The sequence below is a fragment of the Dichotomopilus funicola genome, assembly GCF_033296635.1.
Source record: "Dichotomopilus funicola strain CBS 141.50 unplaced genomic scaffold C8A04scaffold_88, whole genome shotgun sequence".
NCBI classification, from domain to species: Eukaryota; Fungi; Ascomycota; class Sordariomycetes; order Sordariales; family Chaetomiaceae; genus Dichotomopilus; species Dichotomopilus funicola.
The window spans coordinates 102,570-120,448 of record NW_026944109.1 but is presented as its reverse complement, the minus strand read 5'-3'; the positions used below and the strand labels follow the sequence as shown (position 1 = coordinate 120,448).

General features: G+C 54.2%; 4 protein-coding genes across 4 annotated transcripts; 2 read left to right on the top strand and 2 right to left on the bottom strand.

Moving 5' to 3' along the window:
- Window positions 1–12: 12 nt before the first annotated feature.
- On the bottom strand, window positions 13–1,451 carry C8A04DRAFT_32439 (uncharacterized protein; the record flags this gene model as incomplete). The annotated part of the gene is made up of 2 exons (XM_062782096.1): window positions 13–825; window positions 924–1,451. Coding segments are annotated over 2 exons (1,341 nt in total), but the record flags the coding sequence as incomplete, so codon positions are not given.
- Window positions 1,452–2,953: 1,502 nt separating this feature from the next.
- On the bottom strand, window positions 2,954–3,524 carry C8A04DRAFT_15277 (transcription initiation factor IID, 18kD subunit-domain-containing protein; the record flags this gene model as incomplete). Its single annotated transcript, XM_062778424.1, has 2 exons — window positions 2,954–3,387; window positions 3,464–3,524. 2 exons carry the CDS (start codon window positions 3,522–3,524, stop codon window positions 2,954–2,956), a joined length of 495 nt encoding a protein of 164 aa, XP_062633450.1.
- A 562-nt stretch (window positions 3,525–4,086) lies between these two features.
- Window positions 4,087–4,721, top strand: C8A04DRAFT_15279 (uncharacterized protein; the record flags this gene model as incomplete). The annotated part of the gene is made up of 3 exons (XM_062778426.1): window positions 4,087–4,142; window positions 4,257–4,313; window positions 4,406–4,721. Coding segments are annotated over 3 exons (429 nt in total), but the record flags the coding sequence as incomplete, so codon positions are not given.
- Window positions 4,722–13,876: 9,155 nt separating this feature from the next.
- C8A04DRAFT_40223 (T-complex protein 11-domain-containing protein) lies at window positions 13,877–15,946 on the top strand (the record flags this gene model as incomplete). Its single annotated transcript, XM_062784866.1, has 2 exons — window positions 13,877–15,708; window positions 15,751–15,946. 2 exons carry the CDS (start codon window positions 13,877–13,879, stop codon window positions 15,944–15,946), a joined length of 2,028 nt encoding a protein of 675 aa, XP_062633448.1.
- Window positions 15,947–17,879: the final 1,933 nt, after the last annotated feature.

The window sequence follows — 17,879 nt, the reverse complement described above, 5'->3', positions numbered from 1 at the left end:
CATCATCGGCACCCCCTCATCCCCCAACCCCCCCTCCACATCCCCCTCCTTCCTCCCCTCCTCCCCACTCCCACCCTTCTTCTGTCTACTCAACGCCGCCCACAACGCACTCCCCACAATCAACCCACACCCCACCACACTCACAACCCCCATCTCATGCCCAAACACCCACTTATCAAACCCCGCCGCAAACAACATATGTGTATACACCATCGCCGTCGCGCGGTTCGACTTCTCCCCGCCAATCCCCGCCGTCATCATAAACTGCATGATAAACCCGCACAGCCCCAAGGACAGCAACAAGAACCACTCGTACACCGTGCCGGGCAGCAGGCCGGCGAAGCTGACGACGGGTGGGGTGGATTGGGCGATGTTGAGGAGGGGACAGAGGAGGAGGGCGACGGTGCTGACGAGGGTGCTCCAGACGGAGAAGTAGTTGACTGTGATGAGGGCGTGGGCGCGCGTGCCGATGTAGCGGATGGTGGTGTAGGCGCCTGCTGCGCCGAGGACGCCGAGGAGGCCGATGAGGATGGCGAAGAGGCGTTGGGAGGGGGTGGGTTCGTTGGGGTCGTCGGTTGTGGTTGTGTTGTCGGCGTTTTCAGGGGTAGCTGGGTTGTTGCTGTTGCCGAACAGAGAGGTTGGCCGCGCGATGAGGACAACGCCGAGTAGGGCGAGGAGGGAGGCGAGTTGTTCTTTGCGCGTGAAGGGGTCTTTGAGCCAGAGGTGGCAGATGTAGCCGGCTAACATGGGGGCGAGGAAGGTGATGACGGTGGCTTCGGCGAGGGGGAGGTACATCATGGAATACCACATTCCGTAGATTCCAAACTGTGGACGGTAAGTATATGAGGCACAGACACAAACACATCGGCTCGCCGATAACGAAGCAAACCGATGATGGAAACGGTCATCACAACAGCACTTACAAATCCCGAAACACCCCGCACAATCAACACAACGCGGATTCCCCTTGCACCCAGCGGAAAGTCAGGTACCTGATTCCACCACATGTATAAGCAAGACAGCACCGTGGTGAGACTCATGCGAGCAAACAATATCTGCAGCGGGTGCATGTTCGACTCGAGCTCCAGAAGCCTCGCCGAGAGGTTCATCAGCGCCCCAAAGAGCTGCGAGACCGCCACCAGAATCACACCCCGATTCCTTGTCCAGAACCGTCCCATAGCCCCGGAAGCCCCTGGTGTATGGGGTTCGTGGTGGTATCCTCCAAGCGGGGCGGGTGATAAAGTTCGTGAGTATGCTGACATCGGGCTGGCAGAGAGGGCTCGAGGAATGTTGGGGGCGAGGAAGGGTGATGGAGGCTTGCTGTTCCCCAAGTCCGCTAGTGGGAGATGATCGATAATGTCACTATCAGCATCCTCATCGTCGTCGTGGCCGTGGTAGTTGAGCCTTGACTTGGCTTGGGAGGCCCGCCGAGGATCTAGGAACCCCGCCATGATGTTAGTGTTGACTACGCTCAACGACTAACGTTGGACAAGTTGGGTGCGTCCGTTCCTTCACGAGTCCGGGTGTGATGGGCCTGATGGGAGAACTGTTTTCCAGGGTAGACGAGATAAATCGATACTAGGTAATTTTCCATACTGAAGGTGCGGGTAAGGAAAGGTAAAAAAAACCGAACACCCGAGCGACGGACCCCATCTTCGGGTCATCAGTTAAAGGCTGCCGAGCACCTCAGAGGTGGAGCGAAGGGCGTGCGTGTTATTCCCGAATACCTAACGTAGCTAGCGTTGCTCCTGCTGCTGCACTGCTACACCTCACACGCGCGGATGACACCTCTGGTGGGTGCAGCGAACGCTTGGGGAACTTTGGCCTCCTAGGTAAGCTCCGTCACCGGCCTACCGCGGGGGCCCAGAACATCGGATAAGGACCTGAGCCGAGAGTAAGCTCCCCGGTTCGGCCTGCTCGGCCCGCAACCTCACGCATCAAGGTGCCTGGGAGAACGTGCAGATTACCCATTCTGGAAGACAGACCCGTTCGTCCCGGGCTTTGGGGTAAAAAGTGGACGTGGGGCGGTGTGGGGAAGAAAGTTCTCGGACTGGAAAAAAGGATTCAAGAGCGGAAAAAGTCTTGCGGAATCTCGCACGTTGAATTAGCAAGGCAAGTAAGATAGGAACAGGAATAAAAAATGAAATTAACAAATGAAACTGAAAGATAATATTTCTGGACAAAATCGGTATTGTAACAATTGCACCCTCTTATACTGTGACAAAGAAGCGGGCAAATCCTAACTACAAAATTACTTAGATAATGAAAGAGACCAACACGGAAAGTGGGCCGGATTCCGGCGGATTCGGAGTAAGACGAACTACCTATGGAAAAGCACTTGGAAAAGGAGACAGTTGAGTGGAAAAGTGAGTTGTTCTACATAAATTAAATTTGTATTAGAATACAAATAATTAGTTGAAATGCTTAGCGAGGGGTTCTGCTCCTTTCTATAAACCTTAAGCTACTTTTACACCTCAAAGTCATTTCTCTTGTTTCAAAAATGGGACAACGCCTGACAAAGTCACGGTTACGGGGAGTATTAGCTCCCAATCTACGGATCCTTAACCAGCTGAAGACTTTGAGATCATACGTCGTCTCGTTTATTCTTAGGTGGGGTCGGACAAATCAATGATACCCTAAGGTAGCAGCTTGGATATCAACAAAGAGAACGGCGGGTTAGGAGGGACGGCATCGTACATCTAAACTCGTTGGGGAACCTCCGTCCTTCGTTGGGCCGAATATGTGTTTATCTGTAATCTTGCCTAGCAGTCTGTTTGGCGAAAAAAGAAGAAAGAGCTCAATAGAAAGCAGCGCCCTACCAATACCAATTTTGTACCCATCCCATCCGAACGCCATTGCTATGCGACCAAACACCAAGGCAATCCCAAACCCCTCAAAGCCACCAAAATTGTCCCAGCCCCAGTAACCCGGGCCATCTCTTTTCCACCTCTGATTAAAGAGGTTCATCGAGTCCCAAATCCAAATCATCGCCTCCATCATCCAAATCCTCCTCCCCAATCTGCACCCGCGACATCACCTTCTTCCCACCCTTCCGGCTACTCCCCTTATCCCGGTCCTTCTCAGCCGCCTTCTCCTCTTTATCCGCATCCTTCATCAGCTGGTCCTCAATATTGAACCCCTTCCGCGCCGCCTCAATCTCCTTCTTCTTCTCAAACATCTCCTGAATCTTGCCCATGTAGTGCGGGTTGCGTCGCATGGCAAACTCAAAGTCCTCAAACTTTACTTTTTGCCGCCCGGCATGTTGTGCAGCCCGTGTTGCTTCGAAGCTCACTCCTTGGATGAATTCGGTCAGAATCTCGTCCAGTATGCGGACGGTCTCGTTAAGTGGCGCGCGTACGTCGCCGTGGCCGTAGAGGAGCTGGGCGACTGGGAGGGGAGAAGTTGTGTTAGGGGTGGAGAACGGACTGGAAGGGAGAGGTGGGAGATGGGGGGAATTGCATACGTTCGTTGTGGCCAAAGTTCATCTTACCGACATTTTTGCCGGCACGCGCTCTGGGCTCCATCTTGATGGTTGTGATGGGGGCTGTTGTATGGGAAAACGCAGGCGGGACGCGGTCGCGGGGCTTGACGACGTGGTGGTCGGTCCGGAATAGCGATTAGGAGAATGGTTCGTCGATTGGAGGTGTAAACGGAACTTCGGTAATAATAGCGCCCCGGGGGGATTTCAGGTCCCAGGTTGCCCCAATGTTGATGAATGAAGGAAAGCAGACGGACGTCAAGCAGTTGAGAAGGCTGAAGGTGAGGCTGCTGTAAATTCCCCACAGCTTCCAAGTTTCCACTGCAGTGGGTCTGGACCTGCAGCCGCAGGCCCACTTTCCAGGTGGCCCCACTGGACCCCTGGCGGACCTATCGCAAGAAACACGGTCGAGGACAGCTCTCGCGACAACATCAACCACGGCTGAAGTTCGAACTTGCAACTCCCAGTACCGACACCCCGTTTGTTCTTGTTGATACATCAGCCTGCGCCCATACACGGAATATGGTACACGCAAACCCCCAAGCCTACCCCAAAACCGCCTCATTTTATGGAACCTGTGAGAGCTAACGCCGCCCTTTTCCACCAAACAGACAGCCCTCTTCAACTTCACGAGCCTCCTGCTCGTCATCCTCCTTCTTATCTGGTACGGCAGCAACTCCCTCCAAGCATGCCACAGCTAGCGGCTTTCCATACGTGAAAGCGACAACAAACGCGATCCTTCTTTACACAGAACTGACCATCGAATCTTCGTTTACAGCACATGCGCCTACCTTCACCAACTATTCCCTGCGATTTTGGACCGGAATAAAACTGGGTTAGCTTCCCACCGATGACCCTGAGAGCAGCCAGGTTAGGCTGGGCCGAGCTAAAGATGAAAGCGTGCTGACAACGCCGGGTGTGTAACAGAATCATGGGCATATTCTGGAAGTGCGCACGTATAGGGGAACGGCTGAGCCCGTACATGAGTTTGTGTTGTGGGGTTATGGCGGTGAGTTTTCATCATACCGTCTGGTTTTTGGTGTCTCGATGTGTTCTTACGCTCTCGGCCCAATGGTTCTGTGGCTGTGGCCTGACCTGGGACACGAGCAAGAATGGTATGCACACCATAGACGATGGGATGTCTGCTAACAAGGTGGTGGCCGTTTTGTTAGATCTCGATTTTCGTCGGCATGTAAAGTATTCCCGAGTGCAAAACGGAGTTGGGGACTGTAACGCGGCTTAGAAGTTATGGATATGGATGTTTGACTTACGGGGCGTTTTGGGGTTGAATTCTTCTTTCCGGGCCAGCGGACGGCGATATTGGCGTTGGAACGGGATCTGCGCCGCGAAAACTTACAGCATGCGACTCATCGATATCAGGTTGCTTGTCCGGTGATGACTAAGAGAGGGATGGCATCCCTAGGGGCCGCCAGCCGACAGGCTCCGAAAGTGCCAAAAACGACTTCGGCCGGATCCGGCTGCAACGAGCACCGTCGCCAGCCCCAAAAGATGCGCCAAATGTAGTTGCTCAAGATTAGCACCCGAATATTGCCGTTTGCCCGCTCTAGCCCGCGAGCAGCCTCCCGTTCACCGAACCAAGTGCACCCGTCGAGCTTCTCGAACTCATCTAAATGGACAAACAACACAGGTTTCGGGCCCGTCATTTGGTTAAATTCGGTCGAGACTTGGGAAATTCAGCACGATGTTGTACTTGGCTCGACTACGGAAGCGGACTTCGGGAGCGTTCGGAGCACGACCAAGAGCACATCCAAGGTCGGCCGGGAACGGGTCGGAGTTACGGGGCAAAGAAGCGGGAACCCGGGGTCTGTTCACATGACGATGCGGTCGAGAGGTGCTGGGATGCAACAGGCCGTGGCCGGTGACGAAGAGTATATGGGGCGGGATCCGTGGAAATGTATATATTGCACATATTTCCTGCGCAGTCTTGCGTCATATGCGTGATGCACTGATCCGGTCGGCCGTGTCGAGTGTTTGGTTTTGATGTCTGCATCATCTAGGGAACATAGCACATCACAGCGACAGTCGTTTCTATTATCCTAGCTGTGGTTGCGTTAAGGCTCCAGCAACTTCATCCTGCCAGGCTGAAAGATATACCATTATGGCTCGAGCACAACAAGCCATCGTCCTCACTCCCGCATATCCGACGCATAACGGCCGTTCCCTCGCCGTGATATCTCCAGGCTCAGCCTTGCGAGCAACCCCCCCTGCTCAGACACCAACGTGCAGGCAAACCGAACACAAGTCCTCCACGCGGGAAGCCGGGCTGAATGCCGGGTCCCGGGCACCGAGTGCTAGTGACCTCGGCACGCCACAGGATGTACCACTTCTAGCGCATGGTTTGAGGGATTTCCTGAGTTCTGGCTTACTATGTACGGACGCCTTGATACTGAAATTGTTATGTCTTGTACTCAAACTAGAATTACGGTTTCGATACGCAGGGTGAGCTACCGTCATGCAAATAGCTGACAAAGCCTACCGAGGCATCACACCAAGCTGCAGGTGGGTTTATTGCGCAGATATGCACGCTGCGGAATGTCTAATCTGACGTTTTGGGTTTCAACGTTTTGTCTGCGGTTCATGTACACTACATAGTAGTGTAAGGACGGCTCCTTTGTCTCAACCAGGATCTACACGAGAAAGGATATCAACTCCCTCGCATAGACAAACATCTCGCAAAGAACGACCATTTGGGAAGAACAGGTTCAGATGACAATGGCAGTATGAGAACGCAAGACATGACAAGCAAAATAAAACGTGGCGTGATGTAAAAAAAAGTAAACTTGGGTCAAGATCGATCGCCATCCGGCAACAACACCCATTGTTCGCAGACGAAAACGAGAAACGGAGATCTTGAATGAATGTCTTCGATCGCCTCCCACGTGGTCAACATTGCCAAGCAAGATTTCACAACCATTCAATATCCGGTCCGAATATCCTAGCCAAAAGCTGAGAAAGACGGAAGCAAATCGTGCGGCTCTTTCCACATTTCGTCGATCATGAAGTTTTCGAGAGATTTACACTGCACTAGCTTTTGCCCTCGGGACCACGAGGAACCCCTTGCGAGGGGGTGGGGAACGGTGATCTTCGCCGTGCATGTTGCGGGAATGCGATATTGCTTCTCGTCGGGGAAAAGCTTGAACTCTCATCTGAGCTAGTTTTTTTAGGTTGGGGTCGTTGGCTTGCTGCCTCTATTCCGTTTTGGGCGATGGCGATCTCTTTGTCTCAATCTTGTATCTTGTTGATCCTGTGAGAAGGAAAATATGACGAGCACTAACTTGGTGTGTGTAATTGGACCAACAGCCGGTATGATCCGGATGGGGGCTGAGTTTTGTTGGATGATAACACTGGTAAGCATGCAGGAGCAAGAGAATTCCAAATCTTAGCAAAGAATGAACAACATTCTAGCTTTACTCTGCGTGAGAGCGTTTCTTGTTGCGGGTTGCCAACTTAGAAACACCTGCCATGAAGGGAACCACTCCGCAGCTGAGAGGAAAATAATCTTGCTGCGGCCGAAACGAAGGCGTGAGTGAGGAGTAGCAGGCAAAATGCAACTCATTTAGGGAAATGAGGCTTGTGGCATGGTGGTTGCAGGATGGTGGGCTTTCTGCGCGGCTGCGGCGTTGGAGACAATGTCCAAACCGGGGAGATCTCAACTTCCAACAATAACTAACTCGATTTCCGTCCAGCGCAGCAAAACTCTTTCTGGGCCGTCGCCTCACCACCGAGTTCATGATGAGCCCTGAACGCTGTTCTTAGTACATCTGTTATATGAGATCAGCTTGAGTTTGCCAGGCTTCGAGAAACTCGGTCTTTCTTCTTTACGTGCGTGTTGACAGAGGGCTGTGATATGGTTGGGTGGTTCGTGAAACAAGGCAACTGAGACGGAAGGCCGGGAATTAACATGAAACGGTCACTTAGAGATGAGTGCCGCCGGCCCCGGCCCGGTATGGTCAGATCCGCACCATGGCCGTATGTATGGACCGGATGAGTCTGGGTAAGACGGTCGATCTGGAAAAGCAGCCGCCAAAAGAGGATACAATTGGGGGCCACTCTCGCGCTGAGGGAAAGGTACATACTACTCTCGACAGGACAACATCCGTGATGTGACATTGGGAGTTGACCTGGAATTCATGCAGAAGGGGATCTGTCCCGGCAAGTTTCACCCTCAGGGTCATAATACCGTGCCCCCCCCCCCCCCATTCCCCGACCAAGCCATTAAGCCACTGTCCCGCCGCCGAGTGAGAATTGACCTCCTCGTCGGGTGAGCGGGAGTAATCAAAAGCACGCCTGTGCTGGAAGAGGGCTAGAGTTGCAAACAAATACAGCTGAGATTAGGTCGACTTGAGTCGGGTCTGACGTCGGCACGTGTAAGTGGTAGATCAGCCGGGGATGTCCCAGCAGGTGTCATTAGTTTCACTATGAAGACGACCGTCTGTGTATGCTGCCCGAGAGTACTGGATACACCTTATTTCGGGCCGCTGACTTCGGGAGCAACAACACAAACACCACGGTTCACTTGAAGGCTTTGACTTTGACGTAGGCAGAGCTCTGATACCTTTTAGAGCTATCGTGATTTGTTTTGTCAGCAATTCTGCGTCGTCAAGGAAGGATGCCTAGGAGTGCATTGACGACACTTGTAACCGCCCGTATCAGAGGTCACGCCATGACTCGCAAAGTTTTTCATCTCTTCAAATTGAGAGGCAACCAGGCGGGTCTGACAACGCATCGTATGATAAGATGAATATTCGCGAGTCAACGCTTGTGTCGTCGAAGCAATGAGGCAATGTACCACAGAATCGTTGGAGGTCAGAGTCAACCCAGCCGGTAAAACTTGCCCCGATCCGATGCTTTGTTCTCTCGTCAATGTCTAAGGATGTTATGTGGCCAATTGCCAACCGGGCGCCTGAGATAATAGGCGGGGGGGCTGTGACGCATTTTATGTTGTGGTGATGCGAGGCGCCCGACAAGGGAAGAGGAACGGAAAGCAAATGGGGGAGGGAAAATGTCCAAATGAAATGCAATGCAATGCGCGAGCCACTGACCGCTAGAAAGTAGCACCGCCCGCCCACCTGTCACCTTTGTTTTTGGCCAGCTGCATTGCGACACCGAGGAGGCAAGGTGAAGTGGCTGACGTGGTGGAGGAAGTTATTTTGCCTTGGCCTCCAATCCGGAGAAAAGAGAGGCTCTGGTGCGACTGGTGGTGCAACTCCGTTCACCGCCCCGCTGCCGAGGGCTAGGCGGTAGGTAACTGAGTAGTGTAATGTAATTCACCATCCGTATTATGTACGAATTACATGCGATACACTCCACTACAATCGCGGCTCGGCATGATGCTCATCCTGCCCACTGCCATGCCCGGTGTTTCCGCGATGCTCAAATGCCCTGTTAATTTCTTGTTGATAACGGTTAACTACCGTATCACCGCTCATAGCACATGCGCCTGGCGGCATATTGGGCCTCTACATAGGTAGTAGGAGAAGCACCAGTGCACATCGCGTGCCCCATTCAGCATTTTGTTCCTGGACACAGCTCGCGCCCCGGAGCTGGAACTTGGAACCCGGGATCGCGGTCTCGCAAGTGGGCTGCTTGGCTCGCTAAAAGGCGGCCACCAATCCCATGAATTTCGCGGCTTTCTTGCGGCCCCGCGAGCCACATGGCCGCCTAGGATCCGGATCCGCCCCCTGGAGGTCCAGCCCAAACGGCCATTTGCACCCTCTTCCCCTCCCAACGGAATCGGATGACGAAACAAAGCTGAGTCTTTGTCTCAAAAACTTCGAAGTTTCGTATCTTCTTCTTCCAAAAGACAAGGCAACATCTCGTCGATCTCGAGTGAAGTCGGACGGACCGCTCTTGGTTGCGATGGAAGGCGGTATGCTGCAGGTGGAAATTGCTGCCTATTTGCCGTTTCAAGCGTCGCGGCTGAGGCACCGCTGAGAGGCCAAAGGAAGGGTGCACAATTTGCGAGTGGCAGTTAAACTCACCACGCAGCACAAGCACGGTCACCGAGCTTGCCGACGTCGACCCGGGAGATCGAATCAGGGCCAGCGCGAGTCAAGACAAACCTTGTCTTGTCGAGACGCTGGGACACTAACAAAATCACTCACACGCGCCAACTGGCCATGCTATGCAAACCACCAGCGTCACGGGGGTGATTCCCTCCCCGCCCTAGAGACCCGAACCGGGCCCAGCGCCAATGGCCCGTAACAACGTCAACCATCGCCCTTCGCCCCGCCGAGAGGTTTTCGAGCGAGACAACCTTACGGCGACACAGCGACAAAGCTGAGGGCTTGCGTCCTAGACGCGCCGAAACACGGAGCGTGGGGCAAAGGCTCAAGAAGCGCGCGTGGGATGATTCCCAATCGCCCGGAACAGCCCCTCAACCCCAGTCTGGATCTGGGAGGCATTTCGACATCGGCTGATTCGGGGCTAGCGCTGGGCGACCCTTTCCTCCAGTCGTTGTTGCCTGCCGGGGCGGGCCACCAGCCGCGGCTCCCAATACGGGCTACGTTATGACTGTCGTATCATCGTATGTAACGCTGGAAATTTCCGCATTAATGAGCACCCGCCGGGGAACGGCGGCTTGGTAATTGCGATGTTGCTTCTCACTCGAGCGACCTCCTCGACGGAGCCAGGCAAGCCAGGGCATGGACGGCGCGGAACAGGACTCAGGTTGCTGCGCATAATTTACGTGAGCCGCTTGCGCTCTGCGCTTGCAGCTCTTCATTCAGCGTGCATGTCCAAGCGGGCCAGGGCTGCACTGCTGGCACGCTCTGGTGGACTTTGCTGGTCCAGTGACTCCTGCCCAGTGTTGGTCATGCTTTTTTCTTCCTACAGCCCATCCATTCTCAAACTCCCGTCTCCCACCCTCCATCACCAACCAGCCGACGATGCCGTAGGATACGAGCCGGGTCGCCCACACCGCAGCCAAATCAGGCCCTTTCACCCCACCTCCAAGAAGAACATGTGAGGGAGCGGCCAAGGGAAAGCCAAGGATCAAAATCAATGGTTAGCCAAGCCCAACACCAAGCTTCCGATTTCTGGCGCGATTTGATGTTCGGGGGGTCCGTCGATCGTTCTGCGCGAAGATCACAACGATACTCTCTCAACCCTGGGGGTTTGAGGAGCGGGTCCCGTGCCAAATGCGAGCGTCTTGATCTCGGCATGCCGTCCGGATGAGCCGCCGCACTTTGGTGTGCCCAGCACCAACCGATTCTAAAAATGTGCTGACACAGGATAGTTAATTCTGGAGGATGACAGGTGCTACTGCCGGAGCGTGGCACGCTCACCTCCACACCTCGAAAACTCCCCGTCGTCCAACTGCACTGCACTGCACCGCAAGCCCGCCCACTCGTACAAAGGAAGTACCCCGACCATCGCGATTCCTAAACCCACCAGCCAGAAACGTTTCAAACCGCCGACGGAGGGGGCGGCGGGTTGCGGAATGTTGCCATATGCAACCCTGCCCACCCATGTCTGGCGATTTCCACTCAAGCGAGAGGAAAAGCAGGGCAATGAATCATTCCTCGACAGCACATACTTACACCACATTGTGCTGCGGACGAGGTCTCGTTCCAGCAGGGCCGGCGGAGCCGCAAGGACAAATAAAACTCGATATAAAATCGAAAAAAAAGAGCTAAAAAAGCCTAACGAAAGAAAAAGGAATTACCCGTCGTCCGATTATCGAGACGCGCAAATAGTTAGTTACGGACTAACCAACCTCGAGTCAAGCCGCCAAACAAGCACAAACATCTCGCACCACCACCACCTCGCTACCCGGTCGTACATACTGTGTCGATGCCCAGCGGCGACGTGTGGTGCACCGTGTGTGGCTCTCTTCGCCGTTGACTCTGCCGAGTCTGCTCTTCCCTTGCAGTTGGGTACATTTCGCCCCTCGCGGTCCTCGTTTCCCACATTTGCTTGACCGCTCTGGCAAACCCGAGTCGGACACGGTGAACAGAGTCGAGTCTTAACCCATTTTTTGACCATTGGGCTCGATTCATGTTCCTTTCATGCCGGTTTTTCGCTCTACCCGCTCTTGATTGCCGGCTCTTGAGTACTTGTCTTCCTCTAGGTTTAACTGGATGAGGCACGGAGACTCAACAACAACATAACTGGATACACAAGTGTAGACTGCAGTAGGACCGGGAGGCGCCAGCGAGCGTGGTCTTCTTGCATTTTCCTTCATTGGCCTCGACCGGTCAAGTACTGGTAGACGAGTCTGGAGGCCTGACGGAGGAGAGGAAACAAACAAACAAGCCAACGTTTTCTTCTTTCACACAGTAAGTGCTGAAAGTGACATTAGTCGGTAAGGCGTCACTCTCATAATTTGCCTTCCCCTCGCCCTTCGACCCCAGTGCCCGTCCCGGTACGAAGATCATGTTCCTTACATTGTTACCATACCATCGGTAGGTAACGTTAGCTTACCATACATACACAACATACCGTACGTTTGCCCCATCCAGCCCGCGCCTGATTTCGATTCCAAGGCTCGCCAGGCTCGCCAGGGGACCCGTGGGCGTGCGACCTGAGAAAGAAAAAGTGGGCCAACCCCACCGACCAGCGACGCCAGGAAGGCGGCGTTGCCAGGAACAGGCAGCTTGCCCTTTCGGAGGGAAAGAAGGCGTGGATCTAGCAACCAGCCATGCCTGCCGCTTTTCCCTTTTTTTTCCTTCGTGCTTTCCTGCAGACAGTGTGGTGTGCTGGCGCGAAAATTCTCACCCACACGCGCACACCTTTCATACCACACTGATCCGACTCGACGAGAGTCCCCCCCAAAAGCAGCACCCGACTGCGGACCTGGGCTGACCTGATTGACCGGTCGGTTTTGCCAACCAAGCGTTACGCTGCGCTGCGCTGTGTTGTTGTTGTTGTCCTTGTTGCTGAGCGGGGGGGAACCTGAGGGTCAAGCTGCCCGGGAAACTTGTCGATGAGATTCATGGATGTGTGATGTGGAAGGGGTGCTCCTTCTTTGCTGTGCTAATGCCGCTCCCGCGCTTCATCCCTCGCCCCCAGATGCAACAGTTTGGGAGCAGCGCTCGACCCACACGATGTTCCAGAGGAGCCAGGTGATGGCGGTGGCACACGCCGCTTGGCCTCCCACACACGCCCCCCTGCGAAGGGATGCACCTGGGCATTGCAGAGTGGAGGGATGGAGTGATGTACCCTTTCTTTGGGCGGTCCTTTTTCGACCAGATCCATGGAGGACCACGCTCTGCCACTGCATCACATCCTGGTCACTCTCACTCGCTCTCCTTTTTTTGCCTTCCCTTCCCTCCTTTGAAAGTAATAAGTAATAATCGTCGCCCTCCGCGCATACCACTCGTTTTGGATTTCCTTCTCGCTCCTTCCGTCTGCTACTGTTCTTATTCCGGATATATCTTCCTTATTCCTTATACATACATACATACCTGAGGACTTGATCTCCCTCCTTGTCATTGTTGTTCTTGTCCATACCTGCGGCCGTTTGCGTACAAACTACTCACTGCTGTTGCTGCTTGATCACAACACACCCGCCTCCTGTACCGATATCTACCGACCTGTCGTGTTGTCGACCTGACCTACCGACCGACCGATAGCCATTTCCTCTCAGTTAGTCCAGACCTACCTACCCTGGAGGTCGACTCACCGCCGGCTCGAGGATCGTCACTCACCTGGCCTTCCCACTCAGACACAGACGGACAACAGACAACCCGACGCAGAAACATACATACGCATGCAAATACACAAAGACCCTTTGGCGGTTTCTCGAATCCCTATTTGAACGGGGCATCCTCGTTGCTTTTCAGCTGAAGAGCTTTGTTCGACGCTCCGTGCTACCCTGCTGCGTGCTCCCGTTGGTATTTCCCAAGGAAAGAGCTCAACACACTGGGAATCTCGCAGGTACGTCAACAATTTCCTGCTGCTGCTGCTCGCCGGGAACTTTCCCCTCTCCCACCACCACCATGGTTCTTGTGCAGACGAATACATAACTTCTTCCCACCCTTTCTGCGGTCGGTCCCCGAGGGCTTTGCTCCTCCGGCCACCGGGTTGGTCACGGCTACCGTGCCCCATGCAGCCAGCCGATTTCACGAGACCTCGTCTCCGGGATTGTGTTGCCCACCGCTTTGTTTGCGCCCCCTGCTGTACAGAGGGTTTTCCGCACTGGCCGTCCGAAGTTATTTAGCTTCCGTTTAATTTCCCGTTGAGTTGCTGACCGGAACCTGCTCTCCTTTTAGCTGTGCTTCTCTTTGCCTCTTTATACAGGCTAGCGAACCGAACCTCCCTGCTTCCCACTGCTCTTTCCCTCTCGTCCCTCCGCTTAAGGCCTCTCACGACGAGCGCCGCATCTGATCTCGACCGATCGACCTAAACACTCAGTGGCAGGACACAACAGACAACATGAGCGAACAAGGCGCTGGTGGAGGTATTGACCACCACATGTCGACTCACAGGAAGCAGGATTCAAGAGACGAGCCGATGCCGACAGAGTCCACACCCGAGACGATGCCACAGCCCTCTAAATCAGACTCCGAAGAACTCAAGCCTCTCCCCCAAAACCTCCCCCGGAAGCTCAGTGAGAGCAGGCCGAGCGGACATGGGCGGCTGATCACACCACCACAATCTCTCTCGCGGAATTCCTCTTCCTGCTCAACCTCTTCAAACCCGAGGCCGCAAGCCGAGTATCTTCCAGCACGCACACCGGGGTTAGAGCCGCGGCCACAACCACCTACGTCGCATCCCACACTCCCTGCAAGCCCACAGTTGGAACCACCCGTGACAAAAGCGACGCTGAGCGAACTCGACGTACATAAGATCGTGCATAACCCCAAGCTGCGCCATGACATCAACTTCGACCCTGAGCTCCACTTTCGGCCGAACCTGGACGGTGAGAAGGGGAAAAAGAAGCAAGAGCGGGCGAACCAGTTCTGGAACACATTATTCGACCAGCTGGTAATGTTCGTCACGGATCGGGATTCATTTTATGCAGCCAACGGTCACGGGGATTGGAGTCTACCCGTGCTGCTTCGGGCAATCCGGGACATCATAGAGACATTGGTACCGCAACGCGACCGCGAGTTGCTCAACGAGGGCTTGAATGTGGAGCTGCTCATGCAACAGTTCAACCGGGGTGTGGCCGATCTCGAGAAGTTGGCGTCATGGCTGGCGAGCGTTCTCAAACTGCACTGCGCTCCCATGCGAGACGAGTGGGTGGACGAGATGTACCAAGAGCTCAGCAACGGCAACAGCAACAACGACATGCCGGAGCTCGTCAAGGGAATGCGGAGTCTGCTCAACGTTCTCGAAGCCATGAAGCTGGACGTGGCCAACCACCAGATCCGTTGTCTGCGCCCGGTGCTTATCGAGGATACCGTCCACTTTGAGCAGCGCTGGTTCTTCCGGAAGATGGAGAGTGGCAGGTTGAGCATCGCCCCGTCTCGGAAGTGGTACCGTGACGCCCTGGAATCCGCCGAGCGGCTGTACGCTGGGTCGCCCATGCCGTACCAGCATGCCTTCGGAGAGATGTCGGTGTTCTTCGATGCCCTCTCTCGCCTAGTACTCCCGTCCGCCGGGTCCGAGCTCCCGCCAACGTTTGTCTTCGACGAGGACCGCGTGGCTAAGCTCCGCTCCGACATGTACGACAGCATCTGTCTCGAGGTTTGCATGCGCAAGTTCGAAGAACTGGAGCGCTTGTCGCGAGCCACCCAGATGTGTGTGCCGTCGTATGTCAGCGAGGAGGCCGCTACGACGGGTGCCAACCGGCTATCGGGCGAGTTCAACTTCCAGGCCGCCCACAGCTCTCGCCCTTCAAGTCTTGCCTTCAGTGACGGCAGCTCCAATTTCTCATCTCCACGCAACTCGGGCAGCTTCTTCGGCCAGCCCACCGTTGGAGACGCAGCCGACGCACGGTGCCGGGCCTCAGAGCTCTACAACTCCCTCCTCGCCCTTCTCCACACTGCGCCGCACGTCTGCAATGCTGGCGAGCGGTGGAAGGAACTGTCAGGCTCAATGGCCCTGCAGATCCTGCGTTACGCCAATGCCCCGCCCTCGCTGCCCGGCTTCGAAGCCCAGCTGGCCGCCTGCCTCGACGATGTGCAGGGCGGCCTCTTCCGCGAGGTCGAAGCCCAGTTCCAGCAACGCCTACTCGCTGAGCTAGCCCGCCGCTCCATGGAGTTCAAGAACCTGTCTGGCGTCGCTCTCTTCTCGCATGCTACAGGCGGGCGCTTGGCGGGGTACCCGAGCCGGCTGGACCGGCGTGGTGACCACCACAGCAGCCACAGCCAGAGGGTGACTGGAGGCGGACTCTTCAGCACCGAAGAACCGCGCGAGCCGCGTGAGGATGCCGGCCTCGAAGACATGGCCATGCGGCTGGCCCACCTGGGTGTGCTCCACTGGCGGGTGTGGGCGCCGCTGGCGTATGAGAACGACATCGAGAGCGAGATGGCTGTCGCGCAAAACTCAATGATTTGAGGCTTTCCCCTTTCTCACTTGGGCGGGAAGTGATGGATTCAACAACATCCCGCTCACTTTCTTAACTACAACAAATGCCCCTCGACTACGGGGACCCTACCACCCTCTTTAATCTCTCGGGTTTCTCCCCCACTCTCTTTGTCGGTTTCCTTTACTCTCTCTTCCGCTCTTGGATCGATTATCAAACCATACCCTCTCGTTACTTTACTTTATGCGGCCGAAACTTATCGTACATACCCATATTAATCTTGGTTGCATATTCCTTTTATCATCACGGCCCGGGCTGCATTTTATACTTGGCCTCGTTTGAGTGTCCGGTGATCTCGGGGGGGAGGTTATCTTGTTATCACACCAAATCAGGCCAAACCGGGCAGTGGCAATAGGATACGGCGTTTTTTTTTCCTTTTTGCTTTTCGTCATTGGTTTTCATTTTCTATTTTGTTAAACTGGCTTTCGCAAGAGCACATGCATGGCGTTGTTTTTTCCTACCCTCGTTTTTTGTCGTTTCCCTCCCTTTTATGCAACACCCTTCTACCCGCCCGACCCTGTAGTGGATTCAGGAGAGGGCAGATGGGTCGGGGTAGTGGATATATCAGAATGGAGAGAGGAAGGAGGGCCATGGGCCTGTGACATAAACAAATTGGTCGATAGGAAGGGTGGCTGGATGGGTAGGCAACACTGAATTTGTTTTGTCTCTGTTTTTCTATTACTCGTCTATCCATCTTTGGTTTATTTTTCCTTTTTCTTGGGCGGCGGACTGGCTTGGCTTGGCCTGGGTTGATAAACAAACATAGTGTTTGGGGGTTGTGAGGGGGGAACTGAGTATTACAGGCAGTGTTTTGTGCTTTTGTGGGATGAGGTGAATAAGAACGAGGCCTGTAATCAGAAAACGGGAAACTATACCAAAATTGGGAGGAAGGCTATAGGAAGCAAGTCGGATAGAGCTGAGCAAGCAAAGCAATGGGAAATAGACCGATGGCTTCACTGTACTTTGTTGGTTTGTCCATTTTGCTATGTTTGACTTGTGTATTTGATCATTTGAGTGTACTATGTATGAACATCAGTTGTCTAAGTTTCTCTAGCTCTTCCCTCTATGACCTTACTACTTCTAGCAGCCTACTACACTCTCATCCCCCCGTTCTCCGGCTCTCCTCGTCCTCTCTCCTTTCTTCTCTCTCCCCCTTTCTTTCCTCCCCACCTTCGCGAATCCTGGAGGTTGTCTGATATCCGATATCTGATATCTGACGTCCAAAACATCCATTCCATCCATCCATCACCCACCCAGACATGAGGAGTCAAACAAAAATGGAGCGAGCAAACGTCTGATGTTCTTATCACTCGGCAAGTTGGGTCAGCAGTTGGGGGGAAGGGTAACTAGCTCGTTTACCTTGTGTGTATTTTGCCTCCTGTTTTAAGGTAGGTAGGTAGGTACTCCCGTCCTAGGGTAAGTAGGTAGGTACTTAGGTACTTGGGTAGGTACTTAGGTACGCACTAGGTATGGTTGTGTTTGGCGAGTTGTTCGAATAACGAAGCGATGTTCGTTCATGTCGTGGCGTTTGTGTCATGCTGTGTCGTGTCGTGTCGTGTCTTGGGGACCGTGTCGTGTCTTGGAGCGGAAGGGGGGGTGGGGGTAGATGTTTTCGAGTCAGATTCATATCAAACTTTCCTTATCAAACCTCTTTCAGCTTGGTGTTTGTCCTTGCCATAGTGGATTCTCGAGTTCTCGACTCGCCGGTTCCCCGGTTCCTCGATCGTTTTGGGCCCTTCTTTTGGTGGTTTCCCCGCACCGAAGTTTGTATCTCCGGGAGGTCTGCATGATGGTACGGAGGAGGGGAGCTGCTTGCTTGCTTGCTTGGGGGGGAAAGCTTTGATGCGGTTGAGGGTGGACTGGGGCTGTTTGACTCATGGAGCGGGATCATCCCCGGATTCATGA